The sequence below is a fragment of the Hydra vulgaris genome, chromosome 13 (genome assembly GCF_038396675.1).
Source record: "Hydra vulgaris chromosome 13, alternate assembly HydraT2T_AEP".
Classification (NCBI taxonomy): Eukaryota; Metazoa; Cnidaria; class Hydrozoa; order Anthoathecata; family Hydridae; genus Hydra; species Hydra vulgaris.
In genome coordinates this window covers 16,591,941-16,602,403 of record NC_088932.1, presented here as the reverse complement: position 1 = coordinate 16,602,403, position 10,463 = coordinate 16,591,941, and the positions used below count along the sequence as shown (strand labels likewise).

The 10,463-nt window shown below is 28.8% G+C and overlaps 1 protein-coding gene across 1 annotated transcript; it reads left to right on the top strand.

Moving 5' to 3' along the window:
- Positions 1–2,041: 2,041 nt before the first annotated feature.
- Positions 2,042–9,899, top strand: LOC136089689 (rho GTPase-activating protein gacV-like). The gene is made up of 3 exons (XM_065815745.1): positions 2,042–2,279; positions 6,123–6,254; positions 9,739–9,899. Exons 1-3 carry the CDS (start codon positions 2,042–2,044, stop codon positions 9,897–9,899), a joined length of 531 nt encoding a protein of 176 aa, XP_065671817.1.
- The last annotated feature ends 564 nt before the right edge of the window (positions 9,900–10,463 follow it).

Here is a 10,463-nt window from a genome sequence, read left to right as displayed (position 1 = left end):
TCTAAATCTTCCTATAATTATGAACGGTATGTATTATATGCAATTCGGAAAAAAAAAGATTTGCTTGGCAAAGATACTAAAATATACCTAAAGCGAAAACGTAATAACAAAGATTTTAACAATGTCCGATAATGCTAGTTTATATAATGGAAATTATATATTTGAGACACTTTATTAAGTTTGGAAAAGTTCGAATTCTTATTTATTAAGAACAGATTACAACGAGCCATCAAAAAGATCAAAAAATGTTTTAAATGGCCAACTACAGAGCAAATAATTAACCACATGGAAGATAAAGTTTTATCTCAAATTGCGCCACTATTTCCAATAAACCTAAAATCATTTTCACTGCATCTGCAAGCAACTTCGATAAAGCTTACATTATCTTGAATAGCATACTTTTTCGTAGAAAATTAGTAGAATATTTTCTGTTCAATTATATACTAGTTTTTATATAATGTTGTAAATTATTTATTATATATCTAAATATCATATATGCAAATATTATAGGCTGGGTAAATAAAAAAAAACGATTGCTTTTATTCAGCATTTTGAAAGTAAGTGCTCAGCTTTACGAAAATAAAAATTTGAGCGATTTTGCTCAAATTTTTATTTACACAACGCTCAAATTTTTATTTACACAAAGCAGTTATTTTATAAAACACTAGAGTAAAAGCAATTTCTTTTTTTTATTCACCCGGCCTAATAAAAATAACTAAAATTTAAATATTTTTATATTGATTTTCAATTTTTTGATTTTTTCAAATTGAGTTAGTTAAGATCACAGGTAAACTACTTTTTTTTTTCTGAAAATTCTAGATAAGAGGAATTTCATTAGTTTTTTTTTGTCTAGAGGGATAACGCCAAACGTTTGCAACTCCGGGTGAATCAACCTCAGCGACGCTACTGCTTTTATGAACATATTTCTAATTAATACTTGTTTAAAACTTTTTGGCTTCAGTTTTTATAGAGGTCTAAAGTTTAAATAACTTTTTTAAAAACGTTTTTTTGCATCTAACTTTTTGAGATGCCTATGTAACCACACGCAATTTTTTAAATGGAATATTAGACCCGCATTTATTATCTGGAGTAAAATCATCGAGTGGTTATTAGTGATTTCACTGGTTAACCGGATAGTCGGATATCCTGATTGCTTTTCGAATATAAAATATCGATATTCGAATAATATAATTTTTCCTAATATTTACAAATTTATACTAAAATACGAAAGATGATTCAAAAAAGAAATAAATTTAAAAATAAAAAAATAAATACTTAAACTTAAACTCTGACACAACTGCACAACTGCTGACAGCAGCTTTTGATTTTTGTTAAATTTTTACCGCAAGCCGCTGGCAGTAACTTTCGAGTGTGCTTCGCAAAAAAGGAATAATATTCTTTCTTGTAAATTTATTTTTATTCTAGACATATAATTTTTTTGTTCTTAAAGTTTAATTAATTCTCTACAAAAGTAATAACAAAGAGCAATATTGTGTGCAGAATCATCTGAAATTGCCTCATTCTCCAAATCTGGTTGCTGGGACATCTGGTGCGGGTTCAATACCTAGTGCTAACATGGGAAATAGCTTGATAACTGGTTACTTTAACACAACGACTGTGGTAATGAATCGAGAAAAAATAAAGAGTACCGCAATAAGTTGGCAATGATGTGCATTCAGGATCTGCGTCCCATTAACAGGATCTGCATCCCACAGTCTGCGCAACTGTCTAGACTGTTGCGCAGACTGTGGTAGAGGTTTTGAAACCATTTGCGGATCAGGTAACTTCCCGGAGTGGCCAGCGGTATGTTACATACTCAGCAATATATCCAGCATTATTCGGATTGCTAGATTTCTCGGATGAGGGGAATGACACGTGCGCTACTGTACAGCTAAAACAAAAGCTTGTTAGCGAAATAAACCAACGGTTTAGTTTGGTCGGCAATGACTTTCCTCGCTTTTTAGACATGGTTCCTGCCCTCCTGGATCCCCGATTCAAAAGCCTTCCATTTTTGATTGCCGAAGACAAATCCAGTTTAATCATGTATTCAAAAAAGTTGTACGCCACATTGCAGCCACAAGTTGCCAGCCCTTTACCAGTTTCTGCCAGCTATCCAAGCGAGAGAGCGTTTTCAACTGCAGGCAGTGACATAACAAAGAAAAGGTATCAACTAACGCCTGAACATGCAGAGATGCTGGTTTTTCTATACGATAATTCAGAGATGCGTTTGGGAAACTTGGTTGATGAAAATAATGATGAAGATGAAAAAATGCAAGTCAGTAACCACGTCGAACTGACGAATAACAATGACGATGATTGAACAATGTGTACATTATAAATGTATTACATTAATTTACGTTTTTTATGATCTTTTGTGCAACTTTGTAAAGTTTGACATTAACATTTTTGTTGACTTTTCATTCGTTATAAGCCAAAGTATTAAATTCATTAATTCCGAATAAGCCAAAGTATTAAAATAAAATTTGTTTGTTATATATTCTTATAACCATTTACAATTGAAATCTCGACCGAAACTTATCAAATTTTAACAATACAATTTTTAAGAAAAATTCTCCGGAATACTCTCGAACTTTAATTCGCTTAGTCGGCGTATTTTTTTAACCAATAGAATTTCTTTGTTTGTAGATTTGGAGGGTTTTTAGTGTTCGCGAATATTCTTTCCGCAACAAGATGTTTAGAAAACATTCTTGTTTAAGTATGTTTCCATATTTTTCCGCATATTTCCGTTTTTTAAATTACACGCTAAAAATTAACTTCATAATTTTAATTTTTAATTACCAAGTGCTTTTTCAAATAATCAAATAGTAGGGAATGCCTTTAAAGCATTCGCTAATATAGAAATATTTTTATATAAAAAAATTGTTTATATAAAATATAAAAATCAATATAACAACATTTGATTAGTAAATATTAAAGTTGTAAAGTTAATTTTTTAGCGTATATTTTAAAAATTAGTTGTTATGCGGGCAAATATGGAAACATACTTAAACTTGAATGTACTCAAAACATCAATGTCGCAACTAAATATTGTATGCGTGGTCAAGCCCAGTGTAATATATTATTTTCAGTTAATTTAAAAAAACAGTTTATTTATTATCAGGAGCGGATCCAGGCTGTAGCAAGTGTAGCAAATGCTTCAGTCAGTTTTTTTTTCTCTTTTTTTTTTTTTACATAAATTTTTTTTTTTCATTGCAGGAGAGAAAAATAATTTAAATAAGATATGCAGGTTACAAGTAATCAAAATGCGGCGCTTCAAAATTTATTCAAAACTGTATATGTATTTGAGCCAAGTTGACTATGTTACGGAAATATTTCATTTGGAAAAATGAAATGCTTCACTAAAAAACCCATGTTTTTAACGGGTTTTGTCTCACATGCCCATAATTTTTTAAAAGGATGTTAAACATTTCGTGGCGTATCAACTTAAATTGAACTGGGAATTAAAGAAAATGGCAAATCGACTGTAGCTACTGTAGCAAAAGTCAATTTGTCATATTTTGAAACAACTCTATACATACCCCCGATAATTTTTTATATATTGAGCCTATTTAGCTGCAATCTTTTTATTAACAAGGAGGTCTTATGTAGTGACTAAAAGTCATCAAGCGAGAACCTATAGCAAAAAAAAAATTGTGTAGCAAAGAAAAAATTCTATTAAATATCCACTCTCCGTTAATAACACTTTTTTTAATAAAGTGGGTAGGAAACATTAAATGGAGAGGTTTTATAATTATAAAGACTAAATTAAATAGCATCGTCTGTTGGTTTATTTATTTAGCCTATTATGAAAGTGGTGAAATTTGTTTATGTTTATGAAAAATGGTGAAATGTGTTTATGGTAGTGTCACAGTCATTGGCATGACTCAATTATTGGCACTTTTCATTTTTTTCAAAAAATTATATAGCTATTTCTAGTTTAAAAGTAAAAAATCATCACCGTATAAACAGAGTAACCTATGAACTACTGTTTGAGCAAAAATTTTTTGCTGGTTGTCAATTTTTTTATAAAATTTTAAGCAGGTTTAAGCAGTCTAGTGTGTAGGCCTGGACCAGCACATACTTTGCCACTATTTATAGAAGATGCATGTGAGAAGTAGCTTATTGAAATGTCAAGAAGAGGATTTCCTCTAAAAATAAATGACTTACAATTAATAATTGCAGAAATATTACATGAAAGCTCGCACCCTGCTGTATTTAAAAATGGAATTCTTTCTAAAACTTGGGCATACAGATATATAAAAAGGCACCCTAACTTGAAATCTAAAACATCAGAGCATCACTCTTTAGGTCGGTCCAGTGTCACCAGGGAAAACTTTCCTTTATTATTTAAAAGAGTTATTTAAATGTCGGTAGAGGAAAAAATACTAAAAGTTCCATTTCCAATAAATCTATAAATAAAAGAAAGAAACGTCTAGTGTATGCTCTATCTACACAATTGTATAAACAAACACTAACAAATAATCAATAGAAGATGAAAATTGGATATGTAATTTTGGCAACGCAAACTATGATGAAGAAATAAGATCAAAGTTGCGGGTGAACTGTGATACATGTGATTGTGCTGTGCACAATCACATGTATTACAGTTCACCCATAATGTGTGTATATTTGAGGAACACAAAAAGCTGGCAAACATAAAAAAACTTATTAAAAGAGAGAACTTTCCTCTTGCGAGCTTAGAATGCACTTAAATAAATAACTTTATTTCTTTAAATTCTCTTTAATGTTGTGGTTTTTATTGATAAAACACTTTTATTATATATATGTATTTAATATACGATATATTTATTAGTTCTTGTACAAACAAAAACAAAAATTTAAAACGAAAAAAAATAATCGATGTTTAGGTTCTCTAGATCTGGATTCAAATATATTTGATATTTGGCATCTATAGATGCCAATAATTGAGTCGCGCGTGCCAATAATTGAGTCAAAGTGCCAATAACTTGGGACAACGAATCAACTTACCTATAATGTGAATATAAACTAAATTTTTTGCGCAAATTAAAAATTAAATGCGTCAGGTCATTTACAAGATATTTATCTAATATTGTGCCAAATTTAAAAAAGTTTCATTCACTGGTACGATTTTTGTACAGAAATTAGTATCAAAAATAACGTTAAGGTGCCAATAACTGTGACACTACCTTATTGCTTTTCTACGAGTTATTTATCATTGAAGAAGTCAAACGATTTAAAAACGTTTTAAAAAATTTATAGATTTCCCAGAGACAAAGAGAAGAAAACACGTTGGATAGAATGTTTACCTAATGCGAGTTTTATACGTCTAGCAACACTTTATTATATGATCTGATTGATATCAAAACTTCAAAAAGGTTAAACTAAAATAACATTTTGCACAACTTTCTTCTCAGTTAGATTTTTAGTTTATTCTAAAATTGCAAGGAACCTTCTATACTTTTTTTTAATTTGGAAATTTCTACTAGGAAATTACTACTGTTATTCTCTGTAACAAGGTGTATGTTACAAAAATGTTATTGTATCAGGAAGTTGTTGTGTTTGGAAAACCAATGATATAAATTCTCTTTCAAAAATGATTTTAATATAGATATAAATCAATGTAATAAACATCTTTCCATGTTATTGACGCATTTCCGATCAAGATGGAAAGACGAGTATTTAAAGAATCTGCACGAATATCATAAATCTTCCAAAGTTAAAGGCTCAGCTCTAATTAAAAATTATGTTTTATTAGACGATTCCCATAGGAATTGTCTAATAAAACTGTATCAAAGGAGCTTTCTACAACTTTTTTTTTTAACTTCTACTTGGAACTATTGTTCCCTGTGACAAGGACCTTGTCACAGGGAACAATAGTTCCAAGTAGAAGTTACAGGGAACAATTTGTGCAGATTCTTTAAACACCTTGTCAAGGTGTATGTTACAAAAATGTTATTGTATCAGGAAGTTGCTGTTTTGGGAAAACCATTGATATAAATTCTCTTTCAAAAAGTATTTTAGATGTTATGATAACTGGTAATACAAGTTATATGTTTGATGGTCCTAAATTTCTTTTGAAAATGTTGTGAAAACCTGTAAACATATAAATTCCTAATTTTTATGTGATCAAATTCATTTAGCTTTAAAATCAGTAAGAAAGTCAAATAGCAAAGCAAAGGCAATTAAATGTGATAAAAATCTCACTTTAACAGTTAATGAAAAACCTTGGTTAACTACAGATAGAACTCTTTTGTTGTTTGACTTTAGTCCACGTTATCAAAAACATACATAATAGTGGACTCAAAAAGCAAAACCTTTTTTTTCTGATAATACTTACAATGTCCTTCTTAATCAACCTAAAACTTCTACTATCTCAAGCGTTAACAAGACTGGTGATTTTATTAAACTTGCTTTCACATAATGGAAAACTTTTAATCTAAAAAGTGCGGGCATATATTTTAGGTTCAATAATGATCAAAAAGCTTCCTCAGAGATGTAAATGATAAACAAAGAATGTTTGTTTCGGATTTTGGCAATACAGCATTATGCATGAAAAAAATCAGAAAAAAGGCATAAAATATCAACGCATGTCACAAGGCATTTTGCAAATTATTCATGTGAAGAAATTATCTAGCTGATTAAAACGCTATTAAGAGAAACACTTTTGTTATAAATATGTTATGTCAGGAAAATTTGTTACAGAACTACTTGAAACAGATTTTAGAAATTTAAGAAAAGTATTGTTAGACATATTTTTTAAGTGTTCTTTGAAACCAAAGAAGTCTTTTGTTTACATTAACATATATTTTGAAATTATGATTTGCTTAACGAATATGAAATTTTGTCAATATATTGCTTTATTATTTTAAACTTTAGTAAATATCTAAAATCATTTGAAATAGGTGGATTAAAATGTCCTTTTGACAATACTGTTCAATGGCTTTTCTTCAATTTGACTGAAAATAAAATTTGTTTGACCTCCATATTCAATACTTTTATGCTTTAATGGAGTAATTAATTGAAAATTGAGTGTTATCGTCACAATATACTTTCCTATATTCATTTATAAAAAATTGAAAGCTTTCTTCACCCTAATCAAACAAAGAACTATGTTGTTTTAAACAAAGAACGACCATATTAAGTTTGTCTTGTTAGGTTGACATTTATTCATTGACACTTGTTTTTATTATTTGCTGACATTTGTTGATTGCATTGTTGTTAATTGTAATATGCCTGGAGTTTGCTATATTTGGATTTTAAAAGCATTCCTTATTTGTTTATATATATATATATATATATATATATATATATATATATATATATATATATATATATATATATACATATATATATATATATATATATATATATATATATATATATATATATATATATATATATATATATATATATATATATATATATTTATTTGTTTATATATACATATATTTTAAAAGCATTCCTTATTTGTTTATAGCAATATATTTTTATTGAAACGTTTATTTACTATTTTTTATTTGATTTGAAACCTGTTTCTTTTTTTCATTATTTGACAAAAAGTTTATTTTAATGAAGTAATGAAGTTTATTATTATAAATATGAAAATATTTATAAATTGCTTTTTTAAATTTATATAAATCGGTAAAGTGCCTATTTTAATTTTCAGATATTTTATAAGGTAAGCCATTAAATAAAGCATGTGTTTTAAAACAAATTTTAATTTAATAAAAAAATTGAATCTTAAACAATTTTAGACTAAATTTGTCGTTTACATTTTCAAATATCAACCTCCGATTTTTTTGCAGACTAAAACATTTTAACAACCACAAATATTTTGTTGATTTAAATATATAAATAAATTTATATGAAAATGTTTTGTGTATTATTTGGCATTGACTGGCAATAGGAATACCAAGAACTAAATTTAAATACATCGACTGAGGATAAGGGTTCGGTCATGGTTCATCAGGGTTCAGTCATGATTAAAAGTCATAAAAAACAAGTAAACTATCATTTCGTTAAAAAATATTCAGTTTAACTCGATAGTTTTAACGTCGCGTAAATCAGGTAACGTTCTTCCGCTCTAAACGGACGAAAGAAGAAAGCAGTGGTAGGGGACCTTATGTATCACTATAAGTCACTGTACATCCAAGGCTGGCGCAAATGGTGTGTGATTCCCTCCCCCCACTCCCTATCAATGAATTTTATTTCATTATGTCTGAAAATTAAGCTCTTTTAAACCAGCAAATTGGTAATATGTAGATCATATATTACAGTCGGTAAACTTGGACTTTTCGTACTGTCGGCAAATGTGAAAATCGAGGACCTTTTTTTTTTTTTAAACCAAAAAAAATTTATGGCATTTTTGCTACAGTCAATAAAAATCATGGATCCGCCCCGGATTATACATTATGATTAACAACAAAGTATATAATAAAATAATTACATTATCATAATACATACAATGCATGTGTACACTATTACCAAAAAATAAGGACTTCATTCAAAAACGGATATTCGGTTAACCGTTTTTCCAAACGAATGTTTTTTTTTTTTTTTTTTTGTTATCCACCTCCCCAAGGCCGAGAGTTATAGAGTTGAGAGAGAGTGGTTATCTCTCTCTCAACTCTATAACTCCGAAACACGAACCGTGAGGAACAAGGCCGCTGCGCGGAGAAACAAGTTAAATAACCGGTGAAATCACAAGTGGTTATGTTGGTTTCAATAGTTACGGCTTCTTAAGTCTCGTACTTTTTCACAAATATTGTATTTTTAGGCTATGATTTCAATATAACGAACAAATTTTTTTGTTCTGTAATTTTTATTTCCTAGTTAAACTTGTGGCTGGCTGTAATAAATAAGTTGACCAAACTAATTAAAATAGTTAATGTTCCAGTTACAGCTTTTTAAAAAAATGACATAATGCAAAAATAAGCAAACCGAATAATTAGACCGATTTTTTAAATACCGCCATAGTCAAACGACAAATATTTAAACTAAAATATTTTGTACTTGTCATTGGATCTATCATACAAAACAAATATATAAAAAAGACTGGAATAGGTGACATTCTTTATTTATTTATTTTTCTTTAAAATTGTCTGATTCTAACAGACTCTATACTCAATATTTATATTCTAACAATACGTTCCCTTTCGAAAAAACATGAATTAAAAAATACAACCTAGAAAAAAATATGAATTTTGAGTGAAAATATTTTATTTTACTGACTTGAATTATTATACTTTATGTTTAACATAAGTTACAAACACGAATATTAGAAAGTATGGTAAGTTAAAAGATTTCCTCGTTCAGCAAAACAAACAAATGCAAACGTTTTTAACAACATCTCGTACATCCTTAAAAATGGTAGTAGTGTAGTGGTAGAGCGCTCACATTGTAATTGAGAAGTTCCAAGTTCAATCACCACTGCCACCCTTGTAGTACCGCGCTAAATTTGTTTCTCAGCGCAGAAGTCTTGTTCGCCAAAGCTCGTGTTTCAGAGTCAAAGAGTTGAGAAAAGGTTGAAACCTTTATATAGTAGCCTCCTCGACAATGGTGGCCTTCCTTGCATCGGGGAGACGAATAACATAAAAATATTCAAAGATTTTGATATTATTTAACCTTTTAACAGCAAAAAATATATTTTAAGAGGAGCTATTTTGACCAAATAAAACAACAGCAATAGCGACAAGATATTTATTGTTCTCAAAATTTACAATCATCTAGTTACAATAATATATTAATAAAAATAAGAAGAAGCACAAGAAGAAGAACAAGAAGAAGAACAAAAAGAAGAACAAGAAGAAGAACAAGAAGAAGAACAAGAAGAAGAACAAGAAGAAGAACAAGAAGAAGAACAAGAAGAAGAACAAGAGCAAGAACAAGAAGAAGAACAAGAAGAAGAACAAAATTAGGAACAAGATGAAGAACAAGAAGAAGAACAAAATTAGGAACAAGATGAAGAACAAGAAGAAGATCAAAAAGAAGAACAAGAGCAAGAAGAAGAACAAGAAGAAGAACAAGATGAAGAATAAGAAGAAGAACAAGAACAAGAGCAAGAACAAGAAGAAGAACAAGAAGAAGAACAAGAAGAAGAACAAGAAGAAGAACAAGATGAAGAACAAGAAGAAGAACAAGATGAATAATAAGAAAAAGAACAAGAACAAGACGAAGAACAAGAAGAAGAATATTTATAATATTATAAATAATAAAACCAAAATATTATTATTAAGAATAAATATTTTTAATGATTGACAAGGAAGGAGTAACTTATGCAAAAACCTGATCAAAGGAGTGAGACCAAATAATTATGTAAAAATTATCAATTTAAAAATTAATAATAACAATAATTACTTTATTCATTAATAGAGCAAAAGTAACAGCAAAATTATTAGTATTTGTTACAATTATAACAATAATAGTAATAATAAAAATATCAGTAATGAAAAAAAAGTAATAAGACAAAAACAATAAAGTTT

What these genes read in the sequence shown, in the direction of transcription:
- LOC136089689 (XM_065815745.1), top strand. Translation starts at nt 2,042, where the DNA reads ATGTATTCAAAAAAGTTGTACGCCACATTGCAGCCACAAGTTGCCAGC. An exon ending in AGATGAAAAAATGCAAGTCA is followed by an intron (nt 2,280 to 6,122) that starts GTAACCACGTCG and finishes AAATTCATTTAG; the next exon opens with CTTTAAAATCAGTAAGAAAG. An exon ending in GTTGTTTGACTTTAGTCCAC is followed by an intron (nt 6,255 to 9,738) that starts GTTATCAAAAAC and finishes AATAAAAATAAG; the next exon opens with AAGAAGCACAAGAAGAAGAA.